This window comes from Hylobates moloch, unplaced genomic scaffold (assembly GCF_009828535.3).
Source record: "Hylobates moloch isolate HMO894 unplaced genomic scaffold, HMol_V3 SCAFFOLD_1, whole genome shotgun sequence".
In the NCBI taxonomy this organism is placed as follows: domain Eukaryota; kingdom Metazoa; phylum Chordata; class Mammalia; order Primates; family Hylobatidae; genus Hylobates; species Hylobates moloch.
In genome coordinates this window covers 124,239,309-124,254,137 of record NW_026652276.1, presented here as the reverse complement: position 1 = coordinate 124,254,137, position 14,829 = coordinate 124,239,309, and the positions used below count along the sequence as shown (strand labels likewise).

General features: G+C 49.2%; 1 protein-coding gene across 1 annotated transcript in view; it reads left to right on the top strand.

Annotated features, from left to right (window-relative positions):
- Positions 1 to 14,320: 14,320 nt before the first annotated feature.
- Positions 14,321 to 14,829, top strand: part of CCM2 (CCM2 scaffold protein) — a 40,857-nt gene continuing 40,348 nt past the window's right edge. Inside the window, exon 1 of the mRNA XM_032758151.2 lies at positions 14,321 to 14,488. Within this exon, the coding sequence (XP_032614042.1) occupies positions 14,459 to 14,488 (30 nt within the window). The 5' untranslated portion in view covers positions 14,321 to 14,458. The remainder of the gene's footprint in view (positions 14,489 to 14,829) is intronic.

The following is a 14,829-nucleotide window of genomic DNA, read 5'->3' as shown; positions in this document are numbered from 1 at the left end:
CGGGCGCGGTGGCTCCCGCTTGTAATCCCAGCACTTTGGGAGGCCGAGGCGGGCGGATCATGAGGTCAGGAGATCGAGACCACGGTGAAACCCCGTCTCTACTAAAAATACAAAAAAAATAGCCGGGCGTGGTGGCAGGCGCCTGTAGTCCCAGCTACTCGGAGAGGTTGAGGCAGGAGAATGGCGTGAACCCGGGAGGCGGAGCTTGCAGTGAGCTGAGATTGCGCCACTGCACTCCAGCCTGGGCGACAGAGCGAGACTCCGTCTCAAAAAAAAAAAAAAAAAAAAAAAGAGTACTGGGAAAGTAAATAGGAAGGGCCAGAGAATGTGTGTTACCGAAGAAAGTGGGCTCTCCCAAGGGACTGAAAGAGAAGAGCTTTTTAACACAGTGATAACCCCAAAAAATTCACTAGAGAAGCGGGGGATGCGGCCAGGTGCGGTGGCTCACACCTGTATTCCCAGCACTTTGGGAGGCTGAGGTGAGCGGATCACCTGAGGTCAGGAGTTCAAGACCAGCGTGGCCAACATGGTGAAACCCCGTCTCTACTAAAAATACAAAAATTAGCCGGGTGTGGTAGTACATGCCTGTGGTCCCAGCTACTCAGGAGGCTGAGGCAGGGGAATCACTTGAACTCAGGAGGTGGAGGTTGCAGTGAGCCGAGATGGCGCCACAGTACTCCAGCCTGGGTGACAGAGCGAGACTCTGGCTCAAAAACAAACAACAAAGAGCCAGGTGTGGTGGCTCACACCTGTAATCCCAATACTTTGGAAGGCAGGTCAGGAGTTTAAGAGCAGGCTGGCCAACATGGTGAAACGCCATCTCTACTAAAAATACAAAAAATTAGCTGGGCGTGGTAGCACATGCCTGTGATCCCAGCTACTTGGGAGGCTGAGGCAGGAGAATTGCTTGAACCCGGAGGCAGAGGTTGCAGTGAGCCGAGTTTGTGCCATTGCACTCCAGCCTGGGCAATAGAGTGAGACTCTGTCTCAGAAAAAAAAGAGAAGGGGAGATGCTTACTTATTATCAAAGTAATTAGAGGCCAGACATTGTGGCCTGTAATCCTAGCACTTCAGGAGGCTCAGACAGGAGGATTGCTTTAGCCCAGGGGTTCAAGACCAGCTTGAGCAACATCACAAAACCCGTCTCTACAAAAAGTTTAAAAAATTAGCCAGTCATGGTGGCGTCTGCTGATAGTCCCAGCTACTCAGGAGGCTGAGATGGTGGGAAGATCACTTGAGCCCCAGAGGTTGAGGCTGCAATGAGCTCTGATCCTGCCAATGCGTTCCAGCTTGGGTGACACACCAAGACCCCGTCTCAAAAACAAAAACAAAACAAAAAAACAAACAAAATTAATCAGAAAGGATGCCAAAACATAAAAATCACATTATCAGTTTAATTGTGATTATGCTGGGAAACTACATGAGACTGGCACAAAGAGAGAAACATGACAGCAGTATTTTAACTGCTTATCAGAATACTAAAAATAACTTTCTTCAAACCCACATCTCAAATGAGTAATTCCATTGTTCTTCCAGGCCAAGTAGTGACGCACGATATTTTTCTTCTTAGTTCAGCTAAAATCTGGGCTCTTGTCTCCCAATCAGGAAAAATTAGGCACATGGACACATTGAAGGGTCAGAATGTATTAAGTGTAAACAAAGCCCTTAGCAAAGAGGCGGTCCTGCCAACAGGCTCCCACTCCACAGACTGAGTACCAGGCCACCACACTGGAGCTGAAGAGGCCCGGCTCCTCCCCTGCATAAAGCATGAATTCCTGGTGGCTCCACCCCATTCCCCCAGTGCACATGTGGGCCCCTAATCTGAGCCACTCCACACTGATTTATTTCCCTTACTGCACAGTGTTAAGGGATGGAATTTTTCACTGTAGGCATGTTTAGGCAAGCCCCCTGTGCATAATGACCTGGATGGCATTTGGCTGTCTCCTGCCTCTATCAGTAGCATATTTAGGGGAGGAAAGATGAATTTTCTTGCTACCCTTCTAAATTCTCAGCTAGAGTCCTTGTAACAAAAGATAGACTTTTTTTTTGAGACAGGGTCTCACTGTGTCTCCCAGGCTAGAGCACAGTGGTGCTATCATGGCTCACTGCAACCTCCACACCCCCAGGCTCAAGTGATCCTCCCACCTCAGCCTCCCAAGTAGCTGGCACTATAGGAGCTTGCCACCACACCTGGCTAATTATTTATTTATTTATTTATTTACTTATTTATTTATTTATTTTTGAGACAGAGTCTTGCTCTGTTGCTCAGGCTGGAGTGCAGTGGCATGATCTCGGCTCACTGCAACCTCTGCCTCCTGGGTTCAAGCAATTCTCCTGCCTCAGCCACCCAAGTAGCTGGGATTACAGGCGCCTGCCACCACGCCTAGCTAATTTTTGTATTTTTAGTAGAGGTGGGGTTTCAACATCTTGGCCAGGCTGGTCTTGAACTCCTGACCTTGTGATCCACTTGTCTCGGCTTCCCAAAGTGCTGGGATTACAAGTTTGAGCCACTGTGCCTGGCCCTAATTTTTTAATCTTTTATTTTGTAGAGACGGCGTCCCGTCATGTTGCCCAGGCTGATCTCCAGCTCCTGAGTTCAAGCAAGCCTCTTGCCTTGGCCTCCCAAAATGTTGGGATAATAGGCGGGAGCCACCATGCCCAGCCTAAAAGATTAAGAAGAGAAAAACAAATGGAGCTATATATTTTTTTTTTTTGAGATGGAGTCTCGCTGTCTCCCAGGCTGGAGTGCAGTGGCGCGATCTCGGCTCACTGCAAGCTCCACCTCCCGGGTTCACGCCATTCTCCTGCCTCAGCCTTTCCGAGTAGCTGGGACTACAGGCGCCCGCCACCACGCCCGGCTAACTTTTTTTGTATTTTTAGTAGAGACGGGGTTTCACCGTGGTCTCAATCTCCTGACCTCACGATCCGCCCGCCCCGGCCTCCCAAAGTGCTGGGATTACAAGCGTGAGCCACCGCGCCCGGCCAAATGGAGCTATATTAACATGTATACTTTGCGTATACATGTGAGATGCCCAAGAAAATGAGTAATTCTCAAAGGAGTGGCTTAGAATTCAGGTTTAAGTATCATCTTCAGTTAAAAACAAAGAAGGGAGTGAGGAAGGCCAGTTTTGGGAAAAAGACCCGGAGAAGCACAGAAAACAAGTTGCTGCCTTCTCCATTGATAAGGGTCTCTGGTGATTTAGAGTCATCTTTCTCTTTCTGGTACAGAGAGGGAGACACCCTTACAAAGAGCGATTTCTTTTAAGACTGTAAATTTCTCTTTCAAAGGGGTAGCTTATGCTGTTTTCATAGCTCCTGTTTCTCAAAATTATCAGCTCAAAATAATCCTTATGCCAAGGAGGCATATTTTGGGGTGGCATATCCTGGTCTCCTACAGATGTATGCCTGAAAAGAAAATTAGCAGTTTGGCTCTAGAAGAATAAACAGTGTTAGCTAATAAGATGTCAAAATGGAACTTGCAAGGTTGCTTCCGTTGGGGGCCACACAGTGTGGCTGTATTTCTGAGGGGTCATTCTGATCCAGAGTTGCTTTGGTCCTTCATGATTTATACGCCTGGAAACTGGATATTAAAATTCATTGATAATTTACTCTAATCAACTCTAAAGTGTCTTTCCTTCACTAATGAAGTCTATATGGTTTTATCATGTGCACAACAGTCGAAGTGTTGCATGTCATACGTCAAAGAATAACTCAGAGAAGGCCTGGCACCGTGGTTCATGCCTGTAATCCCAACACTTTGGGATGCCAAGGCGGGTGGATCACGAATGAGGTCAGGAGTTCGAGACCAGCCAGGCCAGTATGATGAAACCCTGTCTCTACTAAAAATACAAAAATTAGTGGGGCGTGGTGGCACACATGTGTAGTCCCAGCTACTCAGGAGGCTGAGGCAGAAGAATTGCTTGAACCCAGGAGGCAGAGGTTGCAGTGAGCCGAGATTGTGCTACTGCACTCCAGCCTGGGCCACAGAGCGATACTCTGTCTCAAAACAAATGAACAAACAAAAAAATCAGAGACATCTAGTTAGTTATTTGCAAGCCAGTTAGTTCTCATATGAGGGAGACAATTGATAGACTCAGGGACAGATGGCTGAGAGGCACAATAAGAAAACAACTGCAGTCAGCTTCGAGAACAGTGAAAAGATTCACTTAAAAAAATTGGCTGGTTGGCTGGCTGCAGTGGCTCACACCTGTGATCCCAACACTCTGGGAGGCTGAGGCTGCTGGATCACCTGAGGTCAGGAGTTTGAGACCAACCTGGCCAACATGGTGAAACCCTGTCTCTACTAAAAATACAAAAATTGGCTGGGTGTGGTGGCGCATGCCTGTAATCCTAGCTACTCGGGAGGCTGAGGCAGGAGTCGCTTGAACCCAGGATGTGGAGGTTGCGGTGAGCCAAGATCACACCACTGCACTCCAGCCTGGGCAATACAGCAAGACTCTGTCTCAAAAAAAAAAAAAAAATTGGCCGGAAGGCTGGGCACAGTGACTCGTGCTTGTAATCCCAGCACCTTGGGAGGCCAAGACAGATGGATTGCTTGAGTCCATGCATTTAAGACCAGCCTGGGCAACATGGCAAAACCCTGTCTCTACAAAAAATACAAAAATTAGCTAGTGTGGTGGCGTGCATCTGTAGTCCCAGCTACTTGGGAGGCTGAGGTGGGAGGATAGCTGGAGCCTGGGAGGTTGAGGATGCAGTGAGTCGAGATTGTTCCACTGCATTCTAGCCTGGGTGACAGAGTGAGACCCTGTCTCAAAAAAAAAAAAAAAATCGGCTGAAATCTAGCAAAAACGCAAATCTGGGAATACTGTCTTTGAATAGGCCAATTAAGTGTAAATTTTCAGTCTTTAGGGGTTTTCTGAAAACCAGGGAAACATTACCTGAACAGGGCCTAGCTGGGAAGCATCTATGAGAAACTATGTTCAGGTAATGTTGCCAGTGCCCCTCCACCTCAGTCTGGCTCAGTGTACATAATTTCCCTTATTAGAGTTTATTTCAGATACAAGGAGGAATCCCACACAGTCCGTATCTTCAAAGGAGCTTATTCTAGTAGAGGAAACGTCCTAAACATGGTTAACTCTGGCATCGCAGACATACAGATACAGTTATCTGGAAACTGGAGGAGGGAAAAATTGCATCCAGAAATTTAGTGGAAGATGTGATTATTGAGCTGGGTCACAAAGCTCAACAGCCAAATTCACCAGCAGTCTAAAAGACTTGGGTTTAAGCCAGGCGCGGTGGCTCACATCTGTAACCCCAGCACTTTGTGAGGCTGAAGCAGGCAGATCACGAGGTCAAGAGATCGAGACCATCCTGGCCAACATGGTGAAACCCCATCTCTACTAAAGTACAAAAATTAGCTGGGCAAAAAGATTTGGGTTTATTAACCTACCATGACCAGGGAGAGCACCCCAGAGGAAGAAGGGCTGCTTCTCCTTATGAGGGAATAGGAAGGGGACTTTGTAAGGTTTGGGCTGGTCCTGAGTAATTCTGAAGAGGGGACAAGGGGAAGTGAGTATCATGGCTATAAAGTTGCTTTCATGAAGTGTGGGCAGTTTAGTAATTGGGTACCTGGGTCGCTTTTGTTAAAGATGTAGGAGCCACACAACAGGCTGGGGAGGTTATTGGTAAGAAAGCAGTAATCAGAAGTAGGTGGCTGTTAGGACACTTTACAGCCAAGGTGTGACCTGGAGAGAAAGAAAAGATTGTTTTATGTTATAATTGTCTCATTGGTGTCTGTTATGAGAGACTGAATATACAAATAGACAGTGGCTGGACCATTTGTACAACTAGAACTCTGACCTACAACCTGCAGAAACCTCCTCAGGAAACCAATTCGTTATCTACAGCAACCAGCCCAGGAAACAAGCCTGCTGTAAGTCATATTTGCAGGAAACCAGGTGTTATCTCTAGTGACAATCCAGGAGTAACTTTTGTAACAGCCCCCAAAGCCTAGGACTTAATTAGTAACTGGCACCCTATCTCTCACCAGATACAAAAATCAACTCAAAATGGATTAAAGACTTAAACATAAGACCTGAAACTACAAAACAACTAGAAGAACACATAGGGGAAATGCTTCAAGACATTGAACCAGGCAAAGATTTTATGGCTAAAATTTCAAAAGCATAGGCAACAAAACCGAAAATAGACAAATGGGACTATATTAAGCGAAACTAAAAAGCTTCTGCACAGTTGGCTGGGCGCGGTGGCTCACGCCTGTAATCCCAGTACTTTGGGAGGCCGAGGCGGGCGGATCACGAGGTCAGGAGATCGAGACCATCCTGGCTAACACAGTGAAACCCCGTCTCTACTAAAAAATACAAAAAATTAGCCGGGCGAGGTGGCGGGCGCCTGTAGTCCCAGCTACTCGGGAGGCTGAGGCAGGAGAATGGCGTGAACCCCGGGGGGCGGAGCCTGCAGTGAGCCGAGATCGCGCCACTGCACTCCAGCCTGGGCGACAGCGAGACTCTGTCTCAAAAAAAAAAAAAAAAAAAAAAAGCTTCTGCACAGCAATGGAAACAATCAACTGAGTGAAAAGACAACCTTTAGAATGGGAGAAAATATTTGCAAACTATTCATTCGGCAAGGGACTAATATCCAGAATATACAAGGAACTCAAACAACTTGACAGCAAAAAACCACAAATAATCCCATTAAAAAGTGGGCGAAGAATTTGAGTAGACATTTCTCAAAAGAAGACGTACAGGCCGGGCGCGGTGGCTCACGCTTGTAATCCCAGCACTTTGGGAGGCTGAGGCGGGCGGATCACGAGGTCAGGAGATCGAGACCACGGTGAAACCCCGTCTCTACTAAAAAAATACAAAAAATTAGCCGGGCGTGGTGGCAGGCGCCTGTAGTCCCAGCTACTCGGAGAGGCTGAGGCAGGAGAATGGCGTGAACCCAGGAGGCGGAGCTTGCAGTGAGCCGAGATCGCGCCACTGCACTCCAGCCTGGGTGACAGAGCGAGACTCCGTCTCAAAAAAAAAAAAAAAAAAAAAAGAAGACGTACAAATAACAAATAGGTACATATAAAAAAAAAACTCAATATCACGAATCATCAGGGAAATGCAAATCAAAACCACAATGAGATACCATTTCACCCCATTTAGAATGGCTATTATCAAAAAGGCAAAAAATAAGGATGGTGGTGCACCTGCAGTCCCAGCTACTTAGGAGGCTGAGGTGGGAGGATCCATTGAGCCCAGGAGTTCAAGGCTGCAGTGAGCTAAGATCACGCCACTGCACTCCAGCCTGGGTAATAGAAGGAAACCCTGTCTCTAAAAAAAAATAATAAACAAAAGACAAAAAATAAGGCTGAGCATGGTGACTCAAGCCTATAATCCCAGCCCTTTGGGAGGCAGAGGCGCGAGGATTGCTTGAGCCCAGGAATTTGAGACCAGCTTGGGCAACATAGAGACCTCATCTCTACAAAAAGTAAAAAAATTAGCCAGGTGTGATAGCAGGCACCTGTGGTTCCAGCTACTGGGGAGGCTGAGGTAGGAGGATCTCTTGAGTCCATGAGATCAAGGCTGTAGTGAGCAGTGATCATACCACTGCACTCCAGCCTGGGTGACAGAGTGAGACCTCATGTCAAAAAAAATTAGTATATATACACAATAGAATACTATTTGGTCATAGGAAAAAATTGAAAATGCCATTTGCAGCAACATAAATAGAGCTAGAGGTCATTATGTAAGCCTGTAATCCCAATACTTGGGAGGCTGAGGTGGGAGGATGGCTTGAACCTAGGAGTTGGAGACCAGCCTGGGCAACATAGTGACCTCATCCCTATAAATTTTTTTTTTAAACAAAAAAACAAAGACAAGTATTGCATTTACTCACTGATATGTGGGAGCTAAACAAATATTCATCTCATTGAGATAGAGACTGGGATGATAGACACCAGAGGCTGAGAAGGGTGTGTGTTGGGGGAAAGTAGGGGGCTGAAGAGAGATTGGTTAGCGTGTACAAACATACAGCTAAATAGAAGCAATAATTTCTAATGTGGGGTGTGTGTGTGTGTGTGTGTGTGTGTGTGTGTGTGTGTGTGTGACAGATCTTGCTTGTTGCCCAGGCTGGAGTGCAGTGGTGCAATGACAGCTCACTGCAGCCTCGACCTCCCGGGCTCAAGGACCCCACTTCAGCCCCCTGAGTAGCTGGGACCACAGGTGCACACCACTATGCCCAGCTAATTTTTGTATTTTTTATAGAAACAGGATCTCACTATATTGCCCAGGCTGGTCTCCAGTTCCTGGGTTCAAGTGATCTTCCCAGCTTAGCCTCTCCAAGTGCTGGGATTACAGGTTTGAGCCACTACACCCAGGCTAAATTCTAATGTTCCATAGCAGAGTAAGGTGACTATAGTTAACAACAATGTACTGTATATTTCAGAATAGCTAGGGGAGATTTGAAATGTCCCCAACACAAAGAAATAAGTGTTCAGGTGATGACTATCCTAAATACCCTGATTTTATTATTATACATCATATGCATGTATCAAAATATCACATGTATTTTGGCTGGGTGCAGTGGCTCATGCCTGTAATCCCAGCACTTTGGGAGGCTGAGGTGGACAGATCACATAAGGCCAGGAGTTCGAGCCAGCCTGGGCAACATGGTGAAACCCTGTCTCTACTAAAAATACAAAAATTGGCTGGGCGTGGTAGTGGGTGCCTGTAATTCCAGCTACTCCGGAGGCAGGAGAATTGCTTGAAACCGGGGGGTGGATGTTGCAGTGAGCTGAGATTGCGCCACTGCACTACAGCCTGGGCAACAGAGTAAGACTGTGTCTCAAAAAAAAAAAAAAAAAAATTAGCCTGGTGTGGTGGTGCATGCCTGTAATCCCAGCTACTTGGGAAGCTGAGGCAGGAGAATTGCTTGAACCTGGGAGGCAGAGGTTGCAGTGAGCTGAAATCATGCCACTGCACTCTAGCCTGGGTGACAGAGTGAGACTGTGTCTCACACACACACAAAAATCACATGTACCTCGGCCGGGCGCGGTGGCTCACGCTTGTAATCCCAGCACTTTGGGAGGCCGAGGCGGGCGGATCACGAGGTCAGGAGATCGAGACCACGGTGAAACCCCGTCTCTACTAAAAATACAAAAAAAAATTAGCCGGGCGTGGTGGCGGGCGCCTGTAGTCCCAGCTACTCGGAGAGGCTGAGGCAGGAGAATGGCGTGAACCCGGGAGGCGGAGCTTGCAGTGAGCCGAGATTACGCCACTGCACTCCAGCCTGGGCGACAGAGCGAGACTCCGTCTCAAAAAAAAAAAAAAAAAATCACATGTACCTCATAAATATGTACAATTATTATGTGTTAGCTGGGTGCGATGGCTCATGCCTATAATCCTAGTACTTTGGGAGGCCGAGGAGGGAGGATTGCTTGAGCCTAGGAGTTTGAGACCAGCCTGGGCAACATAGTGTGACCTTGTTTCAACAAAAATATACTAAAATTAGCCAGGCTTGGTGATGCGTGCTTGTAGTCCCAGCTACTTGGGAGGCTGAGGTGGGAGGATTGCTTGAGCCCAGGAGGTTGAAGCTTCAGTGAGCCATGACTGCATCACTGCACTCTAACCTGAAGGACAGAGTGAGACTTCGTCTCTAAAAATACAAAAGAAACAAAAAGTTATTTGTCAATTAAAAAAAAAAACTGGCAGCTTTCCTAGTTTTCGGCCCTGCTTCCAACTTAGGACCAACCAGAGAAAGACAAATATGTGCCCCTAACCAATCACTTGGGATGCCCTGCCTCTTGCTTCCCCAGGCCAACAGCCTCAAATGAGGACATCCCTGGAAGCTTTCCTTTTTTCACTATAAATCTTACCCACTCCTCTGCCTGACATTGAGTCTCATCCAAATACAAATGATGGTGGCTGACTTCCTCGTTATAGCAAACTAAAGCCTTTTTGCTTTTCTCATGTTATTGTCTTTATTCCCAGTTATCACCATCTGATCATTAGTTGGTGGATTTTTACTTGAAGCATGAACCTGTGTATGCAAAGACAGGGCAAAGGTATTCTGATGGATAAGAACAGCCTGAGGAAGTCAGCACATCCAGAGTTAGGCTAAGGGAAGTTTTAGTAGTGTTGTTTACTGTATTATGGAGTGATAAATATGCATTTGTGGAAGACGATGGAAGACTTTAAATATCAGGCCTTTGTTCTGTGAATGGTGGGAAAATAGTGACAACCAGATGCGCTACATCATTTGTGTGTGTAAATGTGGCAAGCTGGATTATTGCAGAAGGCAGATTGAAAGGGTGTTTCCACTATCTCTGCTTTATCTTGCAGAGAATGGAATACTCATGCCTTTGGAGAGGTCTAGAGACCAAGTATTTCTTTTGTTATCAGTATAAAATAGGCCCAGTCAGGAGACAGAAACACAGTAAAGAAAAGTTTAATATAAAGAATTATTAGGCCAGGCGTGGTGGCTCACGCCTGTAATCCCAGCACTTTGGGAGGCCGAGGTGGGCAGATCACGAGGTTGGGAGTTCGAGACCAGCCTGGCCAACATGGTGAACCCCTGTCTCTACTAAAAACACAAAAACTGGCCAGGCATGGTGACGGGCAGCTGTAATCTCAGCTACTTGGGAGGATGAGGCAGGAGAATTGCTTGAACCTGGAGGCAGAGGTTGCAGTGAGCTGAGATCGTGCCACCGTACTCCAGCCTGGGTGACAGAGCAAGACTCCATCTTGGGAAAAAAAAAGAATTATTAGGGGTTGGGCACGGTGGCTCACATGTGTAATCCCTGCACTTTGGGAGGCCAAGGCAGGTGGGTCACTTGAGGTCAGGAGTTGGAGACCAACCTGGGCAACATGGTGAAACCCCATCTCTACTAAAAATACAAAAATTAGCCGGGTATGGTGGCACGAGCCTGTAATCCCATCTACTTGGGAGGCTGAGGCAGGAGAATCGCTTGAAGCTGGGAGGTGGGGGTTGCAGTGAGCCAAGATGGCTCCCCCCCACCCCCGCGGGGGAGAGGGGGGGACCCCGTCCAAAAAAAAAAAAAAAAAAAAGAATTATTAGGTATACAAGCAGATTGGAGTAACAAGGAATAGAGGAGACAAGAATAGACCAGGCGCAGTGGCCTGTAATCTGAACACTTAGGGAGGCTGAGATAAGGGGATTGCTTGAGCCCAGGAGTTTGAGACCAGCCTTGGCAACATGGCAAGACCCAGTCTGTATCAAAAATACAAAAATTGGTCTCTATCGGCCGGGCGCGGTGGCTCACGCTTGTAATCCCAGCACTTTGGGAGGCCGAGGCGGGCGGATCACGAGGTCAGGAGATCGAGACCACGGTGAAACCCCGTCTCTATTAAGAATACAAAAAGTTAGCCGGGCGTGGTGGCGGGCGCCTGTAGTCCCAGCTACTCGGAGAGGCTGAGGCAGGAGAATGGCGTGAACCCGGGAGGCGGAGCTTGCAGTGAGCCGAGATTGCGCCACTGCACTCCAACCTGGGCGACAGAGCGAGACTCCGTCTCAAAAAATTAAAAAAAAAAAAAAAAAAAAAAAAAATTGGTCTCTATCAAAAATACAAAAAATATGGTGGCACATATCTCTAGTCCCAGCTACTTGGGAGGCTGAGGTGGGAGGATCATCTGAGCCCATGAGATTGAGGCTGTAGTAAGCTGAGATCACACCACTGCACTCCAGCCTGGGTGACAGAGCAAGACCCTGTCTCAAAAAAAACCCAAAAAACCCAAAAAGAATAGTAGAGATAAGGAGCAGCTACTATCCTGAGGACTGAGATAAAGCTGAGATAAATAACACCACTCCCACACCCCCTGGGGCTGGGATACAGACCTTGGAGTGCTGAAAATGATTAAGTGATTCTCCAAAATATGGCACTTTGGTATGCTGAATGCCTTAAAAATGGAAAGGTCTCAGAAATAAGCCTCTCTGGAATTTCCTTATCTGACTAGGAAAGCTTCTTTCCAAGACAAATGCAATTGTCCCCACCCAGGCAATGTGCAACGTGGTCAAACCTTGTCTCTATAAAAAAATGCACTCCAGCCAGGGCAACAGAGTGAGACCCTGTCTCAAAGGAAAAAAAAAAAAGGAAAGATATATGCAATTGTCTTAAAAACCTCTCTCTAGGATTCTCATCATATAACCAGGAAAGATCAACCAAGAGACTGGGAGTTGTCACTGACTATTGTCTATTCTTCTGAGGACAGCTCCAAGAGATTACCTGACTGGGGACTTATCTGCATAGTAAAGCAATCTTTGTTCTTGTGCAGTTCTGTCCCTCAGCTTCCCAGAGATGAGGGGCAGAACTCACAAAGTCTAAAGCTCATACAGTTTGCCACACAATAGCCAAAGACAAGAGACAAGGAAAGCGATGTTTATTTTGGAGAGCCAGTGAACTGAGAAGATGGGGGAGTAATGTCCTAAGAACCATTTTAAGTTAATATGAATTTCAGGCTGCTTTTATGTTAGGGGGAGGGTGAAGAGGGAGCAGGTTGAAGTCATGACTTGTCCAATGATCACGGACATCTGGGCGACAGTGAGGGCCCAAGGGGGTTGTGAAACTTCTTTGTCCTTGATTGGGTCACAATGCTCCTATAAATGTTTTTTTGTTTGTTTGTTTTTGAGAGAGTTTCACTCTGTCGCCCAGGCTGGAGTGCGGTGGTGAGATCTCAGCTCACTGCAACCTCCGCTTCCCGGGCTCAAGCGATTCTTCTGCCTCAGCCTCCCGAGTAGCTGGGATTACAGGCGTGCACCACCAGGCCCAGCTAATTGTTGTATTTTTAGTAGAGACGGGTTTCGCAATGTTGGCCAGGCTGGTCTCGAGCTCAAGTGATCCGCCTGCTTCCGCCTCCCAAAGTGCTGGGATTACAGGCGTGAGCCACCGCACCTGGCCCACTGATGATCTTAAGATTGTGTCTTCGGCAAAGGAGGAATGCTTAAAGGGCCCAGGTCCATATTCTCAGAGCAGGAAAGGAGAAGTGAATGTGGAGCTGAGAGACAATACACTGACAAATGGTACAATATCCAATACTTAAAAAAAATCAGTTGAGGCCGGGCGCGGTGGCTCACGCCTGTAATCCCAGCACTCTGGGAAGCCGAGGCGGGCGGATCACGAGGTCAGGAGTTTGAGACCAGCCTGGCCAACATGGTGAAACCCCGTCTCTACTAAAAATGCAAAAAAAATTAGCCAGGCCTGGTGGCGGGCACCTGTAATCCCAGCTACTCGGGAGGCTGAGGCAGGAGAATCGCTTGAACCAGGCAGGCAGAGGTTGCAGTGAGCCGAGATCTCAACACTGCACTCCAGCCTGTGAGACAGAGTGAAACTCAGCTCTGTCTCAAAAAAAAAAAAAAAAAAAAAATAAGTTGAGACAAATACTGGTTCTCTTTGTTAACAGTTTACATTCTAGCTGTGCTACAAAGTTCTTACCGGCAGATTGGTTTAGTGGCAAAATAGCACACCTGCTGGTGACTCCAATTTGCAGTGTGCTTTTGGACGAATCATCTCATTCCCCGGACCTCATCTGGAAAATGTGGAAATTATACCAGATGACTGGTAAGGTTCTACGATTTTATTCTGATAGGGTCTGCACATCCTCGTGGTTGCATTTCTGTTTTCCAAATATGTTTGTCTAAGGCAGGCAGACTTTAGAACAGAGAAGTATTAGAAAACGGATTCCCTGTGGCCCAGGGAATAAAGTGGGACACAAGAAAAAAGAAAACCGCACCGCACCCAGACTCTCGGCAGGACGCCCCGCCCCTCAACAGGGGCCGCCTCCTCGCGCCCCTCCTTCGCCATCTGCCGGCCGCGTCCCCTCCCGCTGGCCCGCGTACCCTTTTCAGAGACCTGAGCTCCGCCTCCCTGGGCGCGAGGCAGGCTGGGAAGTCGGCCGCCGTAAAGATGGCGGCAAATTGAAAAAGTTGGAGCTGCTCCCGAGCGCGCTCCCGCGCGCGCTGAGTGGGCGGGGCGAACTGGGGGCTGGACAGGTGCGTTCTCGCGGCCGTGCAGAGGCGAGGTAGGGGTAGGAGCATTTCCGGCTCTCCTGAAGGACGCGGGGCGGACTGGGGGTGGGGCAAGGCAGGCGCGTTCTCGGCCGTCCCGAAGGGGCAGGATCTTCAGCCTGTGGGCGGTGCTCTCGCCGTGAGCGGGGCCAACGGGCCCTGTTTTCCCTGAAGGGGCGGGGTCTGATCGCCGCGGGTCCGATTCCTTTGGGCCTGAAAGTGCGGATGAGCGACAACCGTGGGCGGGGCCTGCGCTGGGGAAGGTGGGGCCTGGGCGGGGCGGAGGAGAGGGCCGGCTCTCTCGGGCCCGGAAGTGCGGGTGCGGGGCGCGGCCGGGGCGGAGACTTCGGGCCCGGCTGGCGGGCGGCGCCGGGAGCGCGGGGGCGGCGGGCCCGGGACGAGCATGTAGCGGCTGCTGGCGGCGGGTCTCCCGGGGCGGGCCGGGCGGGCCGCGGGAGCCGCACGCGGCGATATGGAAGAGGAGAGCAAGAAAGGCAAGAAGGTGAGCGTGCGCGGGGGCGTCCTGCTGCTGTGGACGGCGGGCAGCTGGGTTGGGGGGCCAGGGTGGGGTGGGCGGGTGTTCCTCGGGGCCCGGGCGGGGGCAGTGGGCCAGCTGGCTGGGCGGGGCGGGGCAGGGCGAGACCCCGGACAATGGTCAGGTGGGCTTTCGCGGCTGGGCGGGCAGGAAGCGCCGCGCCTTTCCTCTGGCCCGGGCAGCGGCTCGCCCCGACCTCGGCCCCAGACGGCCTTCCCTGCGCGTCGGGACCTGGGGCTGCAGAGGAAGTGGGCCCGGCGAGGGGCCAGAAAGCTGTCCAGGGCTGGAACTGGAGCTAGTGGGCTGTG